This window comes from Arachis ipaensis, chromosome B01, assembly GCF_000816755.2.
Source record: "Arachis ipaensis cultivar K30076 chromosome B01, Araip1.1, whole genome shotgun sequence".
Taxonomy (NCBI): Eukaryota; Viridiplantae; Streptophyta; class Magnoliopsida; order Fabales; family Fabaceae; genus Arachis; species Arachis ipaensis.
Genome location: NC_029785.2, coordinates 113,629,523 through 113,642,498, shown reverse-complemented (window position 1 = coordinate 113,642,498; position 12,976 = coordinate 113,629,523). Strand labels below are relative to the sequence as shown.

The window sequence follows — 12,976 nt, the reverse complement described above, 5'->3', positions numbered from 1 at the left end:
TGAACCAAAAATATTATCAAAGCGAAACTATTGTCACTACAAGAAAAAGTATATTTTTCGACGCTAAAAATCGACAGTTATCTCTCCCGTCGATATTTTTCGACGGCTTGCTGTCGATATTATTAAAAATGATAATTAAAATAAAATATTAAAATCGACAGCAAAGTCGTCAATTTTTTTTGGTAATCCATTAACCGTCCTCTTATTATCGGCATATTGTCGACGGACTGTGAGTGGAAAATACTTTTATTTTAAAATCTACGAACATAACGACTATTTTATTATTTAGAGAAAAGGACAAATAGGTCCCTAACCTTTTGTCCTGCGGACATTTTTGTCCCTGACCATTGAAAAATACTTTTAAGTTCCTGACCTTCACAAAATTTGGACGGATCAGTCCCTCCGTCCAAATGCCTTCGTTAGGAACTGATCCGTCCAAATGCCTCCGTCAGGGACTGATCCGTCCAAGTTTTGTGAAGGTCAGGGACTTAAAATTATTTTTCAATGGTCAGGGACAAAAATGTCCGCGGGGCAAAAGGTTAGGGATCTATTTGTCCTTTTCTCTATTATTTAAAATATCGACACATTTAATCGTCAATAAATTTAAACGATCTTGATCACTTTTTAAAATTAAATGGAGGGTATAGATTTAATATATAAAATCGACGACTAAGACGTTATTTTTTTCAAATTAAAATCAACAAGTATGCTGTCGATTTTTATCAATAAAATAACTTTTCCCCCTACTCACTCCCCGCGTTTCCTTCATTTCCCCAAATTCACCATTTCAATTTTCACCAACCCTTATTTTACCCCTGAATTCACCTTGCATACTTCAACCCTCATTCTCCATTGCCGCCGCGCTGCCGCGTCGCCGTTGCTCCGCTGCTTTCGTGTGATTGTCGCTCCGTTGCTTCCATCGCATCGCTGCTTCCGTTGCATCGCTGCTTCCGTTGCATCGCTGCTACTGTCGCAGCGCTGCTGCCATCGCTTCGTCTCTCTGCATCGTTGTTGTTGCTGCTCAATCAAAATTAGTTACTCACTTACTCTCTCTCTCTTTTGTTCTTCATTGATTTTTCATCAATTTTTTGGATAAAAAGTTTTCTCAGCATTACTACAGAATAGGTCTTCAAAGATTGATTTGGTACTAATCATTAATCTAATTTGGATCCTGAAGCAACTTAAAAAGCACGGAAGAACCTAGTATCTAATTTCTCCAATCTCTAATTTCTCAGATTCACTTCAATTATTCTGTAGCATAAACTCAGGTTTTTTTTATTCACTACTTTTTTCAATGATTCTGTTTGTATTGAGCAACTTTAATTTGTTTTCTTTTGTTTTAGATTGAATCTTAACTCTATAATTTGTTACTGAACTCTTTTCAAAGCCAACTTCAGTTTCATTTGGAAATCCCCTATTTCAAGTGTAAACTATGACCTAATCGTAATCTTCTATTTTCTAAATCCAGAAATCCTGGTCATATTTTTTCTGGTCCTATTTGTGACTCTCTGAAGTCATGAACTCTACTGAGAGGAAAGAACTATTCAGAAAGTTTTAATTCATGCATAGAATTAATCATGTTTGTGGTGGCTAAGTCATCTGAAATCTAAACCAAATATAGGTGTTGTTGCTTTTTGCATTTTGTGTAGGACTCAGATCTCTCTATTTCATTGCCTATATTCTGAACAGGTTGACTAGTTGTTTGCACTTATTAGATTTATTGCAAGATTTTACAATGACTAATTTGTTGCCATAAACTAACGATAGTTAAATCTTGGTCATCTTTTTTTGGGTTCTATTTTATTTTAAGAGCTAATATGTGTCTAAGTTCTGTGCTAGCAGAAAACAAGTTCACAGTGGGAAGTGGAGCCAAAACTTCAGGTGATCTTCCTCAGTTTGAGTCCTGTAAGTCAATTTCAATTATTGATCTATATAGGAACAACTTATCTGAAACTATACCAAACAGCTTTTCCAAATGTCAGGCTCTTGAAAAACTGAACTTGTCGAACAACAATATGATAGGTCATATACCAGAAGAACTAGCCAGTATCCCTGTTCTTAGTGTTATAGACCTATCATATAATAAGATCAATGGCCCCATACCTGAAAAGTTTGGTAGTTCTTTAAGTTTACAACTTCTCAATGTGTCCTTCAACAATATCATGGGTTCCATTCCAACAGGGAAGTCATTCAAATTGATGGGTAGCAGTGCATTTGTTGGGAATTCTAAAATTTGTGGAGCACCGCTTTGACCATGTCCTGGTTCAGTTGGAATATTGGGGAGCAAAGGAACATGGAGGCTTACCCGTATTCTGCTACTCTGTTTAGGGTCGTTAGTAATCCTTCTAGGAGTCACTTTTGGAATACTTTATTTAAGAAGAGGGATCAAAAGTCGATGGAAGATGGTCTCATTTGCTGAACACTTTATGTCATTTTGAAGTAAGCTTCTACCTTTATGTCATTTTGGGTTTCTCTTGTCTTTAATTTCAGTGAATGATCAACTAAGTTAGATGATTTAACTATTTTTGTCTCTGCTCAATGAAGTGTATTGATGGATCCGTGTTCTGTTTGTGCTTAATATTTTTAATAGTGGGGTTCTCAGAGAACTTTTTGGGTGCTGTTAAGAGAATCCAGTTTGCAACACGTTGTGGCGAATGGGGCCTATGGCACTGTCTATAAGGGCACCTATGATGGCCAAGATGTTGCAGGTTTTAATTTGCACTCTTAGTTGTCTTTTGTTGTCCAAAGAATTCAAAATCTATTATTTGTCATGTCATGTAAGTCGATCTTTAGAATTTATCTCTTAATATTTGGAATCTAGTTATTGAAATTTTTTCTACAGGTTCTATTTTGCATTTGCAAAGACAACTTTTAAGGGTGAAAGTCAACAAAGTTTACATATCTTTTGGTATATTTTTTGCTTCTACTTGTTTATATAAATTATATACTTATAGGACATCGTTTTGATTTTCCTTATTTTCAAAAACATTCATTCTAGTGATGATAAAAGGAAATTAATTATCTAAATCTATGTAGAACAATAAATACTTATTTTACTGACTGACTTTATTTTCTCCAAGGAAATGGTTGCATATATTGCTAATACATTAATTTTCATCTTGAGGTAAGATCATAAATGGATTCTGAAATCATAACAATCAATTGATATAACTTGTGAATCAAGCTTTTCATACCCTTTTTTATTATTATTTTTTATGTTATCTTCTTTTTACAGTGGAGTTGTTATAGTTGAAGGAGTACTTGGTGATGACAGTGTCTTCCATCATGGTAGTATTTACCTCTTAAATTATCTTCTTTGCTCAGTAGGCCATTGATTATACTCTTACTTTTCCATTTAGTTGCTCTTGATAAAAATGTATGTTTGTTGAGTCTAAAAGACTCACTGCAAATTCTTGGTTCTGTTGAAGGAACATCATGGACCCACCTCTTACTTCTCTATGTTTATGTTCAAGTGTCGAAATGCATCGTAGTTGGTGCATTATTTCCCTTGCTAAGGTATTTTGGATATGGCTTGGACTGGAAAGAAGCTAGTATTCTAATCTGGTCAGGATTGCGAGGGGCAGTTGCCTTGTCACTTTCATTATCTGTCAAGGCAAGTATTCAATGACTAATGAAAGCTGCATTTTTTAGCCAAACGCTTCATCTCCTTTATTGCTAATTTTATGAATTTCTTTATGCACATACTATCTTATTATTATTTTAATCTTTTAATTATTAAATTTTGGGTTTGTTCAGCGTTCGAGTGGCCGATCACTTGAATTGACTCCAGAGACAGGAACACTGGTATGTTCTGGGTTTAAGATTTAATTATGACTGTACAAGGACATTAGATTCATCACTCAAATACCTTTTGCTTGTGCAGTTTATTTTTTTCACTGGTGGTATTGTGTTTTTAACACTTATAGTGAATGGTTCGACAACACAGTTCGTTTTACACTACCTTGACATGGACAAATTAACAGCTGCAAAGGTCAGCATTCTGGATCTTCTAAGTTCAGCTTATCTTCTTGCTCTAAGGGATAAAACATTCTGTTATCTCATGCATTAAATGGTGCCTTGATGCTTCAATTTCTATCTTACTTGTGAAACAATATCTGCACTCTGATATAAGGATATACCTTCAGAAGTCTTGTCTTTCAAGTTATATTTGGCCTTTTCCCTAATAATTTGATCGTATAATTAACAGAAACGTATCCTTGATTTCACAAAGTATGAAATGTTGAACAAAACACTAGAAGATTTTGGTGAACTTGGAGATGATGAGGAACTTGGAGAATTTTAACTGATGCAAAGTAGTCAATGCTTCTGACTTAATCTTTGTTTCAATATGAGATTTTATTTTATTTGTAGAAGATACAAATCTAATGTCAATAGCATTAATTACCATTTTCCTATATATCTTATGGCAGTTAAGATTGATTTATACATAGGATTACATTCTTATGTTACAAATGTCTTACACCGACCGTTTTAGGGACGAGAATCTTGGATGCTATCAAGGCAATAGTGGGAGCTGAAACTAAAGTTATTTACGAGAAGGTCCCATCGAAAGACACCATAAACAGTAGTGAGTTCTCATTTGCAATTGTAGCTGTTGGTGAACCTCCTTATGCAGAGTCCTTGGGTGACAATTTTGAGCTTAAAATCCGCTTTAATGGACATGACAATATAAGTCTAAGTTTAGTTATTTATCTTGTCTTAAGTTTTTATGTTAGATGATTATTTATTATTTTGATAAGTTTGTAAACTCATTATCTAATATTTAATATAATTTTATTTTTATATTTAAAAATTTATTTGTTTTGTTATCTAATATTCTATATAAATTTTATTTCTATATTTAAAAGTTTATTTGCATTAATTGTTTATTATTTTTTAAATAGAAAAATAATAAAAAAATATAGCTATTAAAATCGACGATAGCGTTGTCGCTTTTTATGTCGGTATCTAAATAATTAAATCGATGGCAGTTATGTCGATTTTATTGAATCAAATATCCACAGAAATGGTGTCGGTTTTATATAATAATATCGACGGCAATGTTGTCGATTTTATTGAATCAAATATCGACAAAAATGGCATTGATTTTATATAATAAAATTGATGGAAACGTTGTTGATTTTAGTAAGAAGGTAAAATTTTCAAACTCATATTATAGACAGAAATGATGTTAATTTTATTAAATTATTATCGACGGCTAGGCAAGCCGTCGATTTTATTCGAATTCTGAAAAATCGATAAGCTTAATAGCGACCACCTCCGTCGTCCATTTTGCCGTCGATTTTTAATATTATCGACAGTTTAGCTGTCGATTTTGCCGTTGATTTTAACAATGTTTCTTGTAGTGTGTATAATACCAAATGAACTGAACATTTGTCCATTATATAAGTTCGAATTTAGAAACACCTGCGTCTAGAATGAACCGAAAATATTATCAAAGCGAAACCACTGTATAATACTAAATGAACTGAACATTGTCCATTATATAAATTCAAATTCAATTCAAAATGTTAGTTTTTGTTAGCAAAATATTAGTGTTGTTGATGATTACAATAACGAAAGAAAAGAAGGAGGAAGAGGAGGAGAAGGAGGAGGAAGAGGAGGAGGAGAAAACAAAGAAGTTGCGTTATTGAAACGCGCATATGATACGCACTGGTGTGATGAAAGTAGTTTTTGTTGAGTTTGGGTCAACTTCGTTAGACTTGGTTGCCAAAAATAATTGAATATGTAGCTGGACTGTTCTAAAAAATAATTTTTTTTAAGAAATAAAGCATTCCTTCTAAAATTCTTTAAAGATCAATTTAGATATTTATTTATATATAATAAATAACAAACAATCTAACACATCAAATTTTATTCAGTAAAAATAAAATAAATTATAAAAAAGTATATATTATGAATAACATTCCTATAAAAAAATTAACATTCATACTTTTATAATGCTATGATACCAAATATTATTATTAAAAAAATTTACTATTTATTTTTAAATTAAGATCCTACGAACATGATGAATTTTTATTTTATTTTACAAGTATAGTCAAACATATTAAAAATATTAATTAGTCAAAGAAATTTTAAATATTAATTTGCAAGAAATTATAGTATTTTTTCATTAATTTTGTTTAAAAATGAAGCATTGGTATTATATATATATAAATGCATTATGATTTTTTTCATTAGAACGATTTATACGTTTTTCATTTAAACTTTGTATTATGTTTAATATTTTGTTATTATAGATTTATGAATGTTATGTTTTTTTAATATATATTTTTATATTTTATTTGATTTTTATTCGATAAAATTCGATGTATTAAATTTTTGGTTATTTACTCGTAAATCATGTTAGACTAGTAGATTTTAGGGATAAGTACTATTTTATTCCCTAAAATTTAGGGTCAAAATCAAAATAATTCCAAATCTTATTTTGGATTTACAATTGTCTCAAATGTTTTATTTAGTATTAAAATCGTCTTTTTGAATAAAATAATTTTTTAAAAAACGAAAATACCCTCCATTACACTATTGTTTATTTTGCAGTTCCCACCACCACCGTTTATTCTGCATTTCCCACCAAGCAACTTATTTGAATTAACTGATGATACAACTAATGCATAAGTTATAATTTATAAATGATTCTCCTAGAAGTTCTTAACCAAACAATATGAAACAGATTCTCCATCTCAGATTTAATCATCATTATCAATATATATTCTCCAATTTCACTATAAGAATTTCTAATCTTCTGGTAAATAAAATAATTACTTCCCAAAATTCACAGGACAAAATGTGAATAACACAAAATCAAATTGGAAGAACCAAAAATTTCAGTTCAATTCACAAAAATTATACAAAATCATAGTTAACAGCAGATTGCACAATAGAAGTTAGTCCTAATTATACAAACAAGCCTCATAAAATGCCACGAACAAAACAAAAAATTAAAAAATTTCTATGAACCCAGATCATGATTCAGCTTCAGATTCCATAGAAACGAATCAAAATTGATCATTTCGAATAAGAAAGATCTAAAACGACTGAAAATTACTTAATAAAAAAAAGAAGAAATTAATAAAAAGGAGAGGATTTTACATTTTTGACAAGGATGAAGTTGGCAGTGATAACGGTGGTGACTATAGAAATCAAATATTTATTTTAAATTTAAAACTATAATAATCAAATTAATCATCTTTTTTTATAAAATAAAATTAGAATTCAAAATATTCATAAAAAATCAATTTAATTATTTTTAATGAGTTAGTTTCTAAAAATAAGAGCCCAAATTAATAAAATAAATTAGAACTTTTTTTTTATTTAGATTTTCAAAAATGCGAGTGGTCACAAAAATCATTCTTTCACCACCATTTTTTACTATCCTATTGGGATAAATTACCACAAAAAAGAACCGATTATTCTCCACGAGAACAAAATTGAAGGGTAAACAGAGAGAAGAGAAAGAAAAAGATTAAATTGTCAATGGTGAAGGTATGGTTGAGGATGGGAGGCGATATATATAGAGTTTTTTTTTAAAATATCTAGAGTGCAGAGACACCTATACCATAATACACATATATCGGGTGCTGAGATCCGCATTACACGTTTGAGTATATCTCGGATACTGAGACCCGCATTAGACGTTTACACATATCTATCGAGATACTATTCAGCGTTTACACTTATCTCAGATACTCAGTACTCATTTTTCCGCTTAACATGCACCCTAGATATGTCAGCTGTCATTGTGTCACAGAACGAGATCTAAATACTCGAAATTTGTTTATTTTTTATATCCGAGATGCGATATGTTGTACATTTAAAAAATTACTTTATATTTTATGCGTTTCCGTAATTTCTATATTTATTTCATTTAAATAAAAAATAATCCCAAAGGAAACATACTAGATATTATTATATAATATATGGTGTACTTGGCAAGACAAGGCTTTACAAGCTGTCCCTCCTCAATTAATTGAGAAAAACTCACTAACCCACTTGTGTTGTAATATGCACAAAATCATCAAAGGATTTTGTAATTTTTAGTTGGTCGGTTCTTTAGGAGTATGTTCGATATTATGGTACGTGTGGCTCTATATTCACCTCATCATCAAGCAATGTTGAATGAAAAACGCAAACAATGCTAGTGTCTTTTTAAGTGTTTCGATGTTACTTTCAGATAATAACTAGCTAGTAGCTAGCTAGCAAACTTGCCTCCTCTTGTAATATTGCTACACTTATAATATTATTGTTGATTTCACTCTTATAGATTTAGACACAAGGAGAGACATAATTGAAAGGATGAACTGGAACATACAAGACCCACGTGTTTTTATTAATATGAACCACACGTTTTAACTTAGAGACAGCATCAGATCAAATTGTGGCGTTTTCTTTCTATCATTTTCGAATTCACCAGGATATGTGGTATGCTAAGTGAAAAGTGATAAAAACGAAAAAAAAAAAGGTTATATAACAAACTAAATGAAGTCAACATACATCAGTAGTGTTTCCAAGTCGGCTATAATTTGCTGCTGATCACATTCTTATATTTTGCCAATTTTTTTTTGGGTGGCTAAATAGAAAAGAAAGAAAAAAAGACAAAATCAAATTAATTGGCTAGGGTCATATCTAAATCTATTAGATGTTGAAGCTCACTCCATGGTTGGCTCTAATTTGAGTGAATGTCCGCGACAGAAGCAGCTGTTTTAGCCATACAATCTGCAACACTATTTGCAGTCCTCTGAATTAAAAGAATAGAGACTCTCCAATTCCAATTCATAACCTCCTGTATATGCTTTGCCAAATCTCATTCCGGAATATCCTTACCAAGCATTCTTTGGTTTACCAAGATAAGAGCTTCTAAACAACCTGTTTCACAAATAACCTCATGAAATCCACTCTCCCAAGCAAGAAGTAAACCTCTCCAAATTGCATACAATTCAACAAAAAGAACATTGCACACTTCGACTTTTCCAGTGCAACCTTTCAACCAACATCCATTAGGATTGCGAATGATACAACCAAAACCAGCATAGCCAAAAGGAACAAACCAACTAGCATCACAATTCAATTTAACAGAATGAACTGGAGGTGGAACCCAATGCAAACAAAGTGAAGGAGGAGACAGAGATTGATGCATAGCAAAAATAGTGTAAAACTCCCTTACTGAACTACGAATCAAACTCACCACTTTACTAGCACTCCATGAATCATCTATATTAAATAAGTCATGATTCCTGCTTCTCCAAATCCACCAGATGCTCGAAAAGAAAAGAAAAACATCTCCACTCCTTGCACCTCTGTAGAGCCAATAATGTAAATTCGAGTTATCTGAATATAGGCCTAAAAGATTCCAGACCTCCTTGGCACTAGGGCACTCCCGAATACAATGAAGAATGGATTCAGAACCATTCTGACACCGATGACAGGTGCTAGATAAAACTAAACCACGACTCAAATGAAACTCTGCCGTAGGAATAGCATTATGAAGACTGAGCCAAATCAAGAACTTGTACTTCTCAGGAATATGCAATCACCATACCCACAATCAATTATCATGCTCATTCCAGTCAAACTTTTTTTGGCTAGCCAACTGTACCCACTCCTAGCTGAGTAGAGTCTAGAAGATGCCACACCCCACGACCAACCCGAACTCTCTCCAGCATTCAAATCCGGATTATAAGCATTCAAACGCTGTTTGACATCTTCTGGAATGATAGAGAAAATATCATGGAGATTCCATTGACCATCTTTCCAAACGTCTCTAATAGTTAAATCAGAGTCAGATATATGTACAAAAGGGACATCTTGAGCAATTGGGCCCTCAATACTCCAATTGTCAAACCAAAAAGATTGATCAAGTGACCCAACGCACCAAGAGAAGGCATCCTTAAGAGCACCAAAAGCCTTTGAGATACTCTTCCAAACATGAGAAGCATTGCAAGGGACAGGGCCATCTAAAACTCCCTCATTCCTCAGATACTTCGCCCTCAATGGAGCAACCCAAGGCTTGTCCTGACAATGAAAAGTTGCCACACCAATTTACCAAGTAAAGATATATTAACACACGCAGGATCTCTAACACCTAGGCCACCAAATTTCTTTGGAGTGATCACGGTCCTCTAATTAACAAGAGAAAGACCTCTACCATCAACTTGACCCTTCCAAAGGAACTATCTCATCATAGAAGACAATTTATCGCAAACCCAATTTGGAAAAAAGATACCTGAATATGATAGACAGGAATGGATGCTGCAACAGAATTGATCAGGCAAAGTCTCCCTGCTTTATTTAGAAGCCTTCCTTTCCAATTAGCTAATCTTCCCCTCACCTTTTCAATCACCGAATGAAAAGAAGCCCTACTGATACGGGAATAATTAAGGTTAACTCCAAGATATCTTCCTAAGTCCAAAGCAAAACGTATTGAAGAAACACTAGTAAAAATATCTCTTCTACGAGCAGTCACATTTTTAGAACAAAAAGCTTTAGACTTTTTAAGATTCACTTTCATGCCAGATGCCTTGCAAAAAATGTTAAGAGAATGCATGACCATTTGGACCTGACTCTTTGTAGCCTGACAGAAGAGTAAGAGATCATTTGCAAATATCAAATGAGAAAATTTTGGGCCACCCCTAGTGACAGAAACTGGTTTCCACACACCCTAGACGACCTTATGAGATATATAGCAAGTAAGTCTTTCCATACAAAGTACAAATAAGTAAGGAGACATTGGATCGCCCTGTCTAAGCCCCCTTCTAGGAGCAAAACTATCCAATCTATTCCCATTCCACATAATAGAAAGAGATGATGTACGGACACAATTCATAATCAAATTAACAGTGATGATAAGAAAACCAAAAGCAATGAGAGTACTCTCCAAAAACCTCCAATCCACCCTATCATAAGCTTTTTCAAGATCAATTTTAAAAGCAAGAGTACCTTTCTTGGATTTTGTGTGCTTCATGAAATTCAAAATTTCTTGGGCCACAATAATATTATCAGGAGCACCACGACCCGGAATAAAACCTCCTTGTAAAGGACTAACAATATCTGGAAGAAAAGGCCGAAGTCGGTTAGTCAATACTTTGGTGATAATTTTATAAACAACATTACACAAGCTAATAGGCCTGAAATCCTTCATAAAGGTAGGGTTATCAATTTTAGGAATAAGCACAATCAGAGTTTCCATGATGCTAGGATTCAAGAACTCTCCCAAAAAAGCGCTCCGGACAATATTCCAAATCTCAGTGCCTACTATCTCCCAATATTCTTTAAAAAAAATAAGCTTGAAAGCCATCTGGACCAGGAGCCTTAAAAGGGCTCATACTGAATACTGCTGACTTGACTTCCACAAAAGAGACATGGTCAATTAACCTAGCACAAGCCTCAGTGCTTAGAGTGGGCATCGGAACATCCCCTAAACAATCAACCTCAACCTCTTCCGTTGTACCAAAGAGATTCTTGTAAAAAGAGAGGGCTTCTTCCTGGAGAATATCTGGATCAGTAGATCAAGACCCATCTCTAACATATAATCTATGTACTCTATTATGGTTTCTACGCACCAAAGTCTGAAGATGAAAGAATTTAGTGTTTCTATCCCCATACTTGACCCACTGCTCTCTAGATTTCTGGTACCAAAAAAGTTCCTCTTGCAATAAAAGCCTATTGTAATATTTCCTCAGTTCAGCTTCTTTAATTCTTAGAGATAACACATCGGTAACCTCCAAACGCCGTTGAATCTGATCAATCTGATATTCCAGCTTATTTTTTCGCACAAAAATATTTCCAAAAATATTTGAGTTGAAGTCCAAAAAAGCCTGTTGAACCATCTTAAGCCTTTCAGTAACGCCTCCAAACTCTTGATTTCAAGCCTTACTAATAACATGTTTATAAGAAGGATGTGTTGCCCACGCAGCTTGAAACCTAAAAGGACGAGAACCTTTCACTCTGGGGCTACCATGACAACGAACTAAAATAGGACAATGATCAGAATGAAGCCTGTTAAGAATTTCAGAATAACCCTCAGGAAACATTGTCATCCATGCCTCATTAACTAGAGCTCTATCCAACCTTTTAGCCAAGTTCCTGCCAGCCTGAACTGCTCTATACCAAGTATATCTTTTACCAGTCACTTTAAGATCAAAGAGCTCACAGTCATCTAGAGTAGTAGCTAATAGACTAGCTCTGTGAGAAGAAAAATAAGCACCTGTACTCTCATCTGGTGCCACAATCTCATTAAAATCAACAACGGCCATCCACGGTCTATTATGGCCTGAATTAATAGAACGCAAATGATCCCAAAGCATACATCTTTTTTCAAATTGAGGACTCCCATATACTGCACTACAAAGTCAAACTAAGTTATCCACACTCACTTTCACTGTAATACATTGGTCAATTTGATCAATAACCACACAAGAAGCATTAGCAATAGAAGATAAAAACTAAATTCCACCCCTGTGTCCTACTGCTTCCTCAATACCAACACAATAAAAACCCAACTTATCCCAAAAATTCTTCAAATTATTAAACATGGTATGAGTCTCAAAGAGAAAGGAGAAAGATGGTTTATATACTCTCCCCAAATTTTTGCAATGCACACGGGCCATCTTGTTAGATGCACCCCTCACATTCCAGGTTATGATATTAAAACTATCCATAAAAACAGCAAAAAGGGAGCTCCAATAACAAACCCGAGACTCAACATGATGTCCCTGTCTTCGACGATCCTGCCTTTAATGGACTCTCAAGTTGCAGCCCAATTTTTTCCGTCGAAACTTTTTTGCCAATTTATGAAGGCTTTAAAAGTTATTTTTGGTTTTAGTCTAACAAAATTTTACAATTAGTTATTTTAATTTTAAGTATTAGTTTATTTTAATAAGTAATAATATGAAAGGTTAAATATCAGGTTATTCATTAATAGAGCATATTAATTACAAAATTAAAATAAATAACA

At 33.4% G+C, this 12,976-nt stretch overlaps 1 protein-coding gene across 9 annotated transcripts; it reads left to right on the top strand.

Annotated features, from left to right (window-relative positions):
• On the top strand, positions 747-4,633 carry LOC107633272 (sodium/hydrogen exchanger 8-like). 9 transcript variants are annotated; one of them, XM_021123657.1, is made up of 11 exons: positions 748-1,034; positions 1,843-1,881; positions 2,182-2,439; positions 2,591-2,708; positions 3,081-3,124; positions 3,236-3,288; positions 3,429-3,613; positions 3,757-3,804; positions 3,884-3,991; positions 4,208-4,313; positions 4,496-4,633. In XM_021123657.1, the coding sequence occupies exons 4-10, from the start codon at positions 2,655-2,657 to the stop codon at positions 4,301-4,303; spliced, it is 588 nt and encodes a 195-aa protein (XP_020979316.1). In that variant the 5' UTR covers positions 748-1,034; positions 1,843-1,881; positions 2,182-2,439; positions 2,591-2,654; the 3' UTR covers positions 4,304-4,313; positions 4,496-4,633. The 9 variants fall into 9 exon arrangements, with proteins under 9 accessions (XP_016192416.1, XP_020979316.1, XP_016192410.1 ...); XM_021123653.1 differs by having other exon boundaries at positions 749-1,034; positions 1,843-1,905; XM_016336930.2 differs by having other exon boundaries at positions 747-1,905; positions 3,474-3,613.

Bases quoted from the DNA above. Each gene is read 5' to 3' on its own strand.
- LOC107633272 (XM_021123657.1), top strand. From the start codon at position 2,655: ATGGGGCCTATGGCACTGTCTATAAGGGCACCTATGATGGCCAAGATG. The intron at 3,289-3,428 runs GTAGTATTTACC...GTTCTGTTGAAG, and splicing joins TGACAGTGTCTTCCATCATG to GAACATCATGGACCCACCTC. The intron at 3,805-3,883 runs GTATGTTCTGGG...TTGCTTGTGCAG, and splicing joins CTCCAGAGACAGGAACACTG to TTTATTTTTTTCACTGGTGG.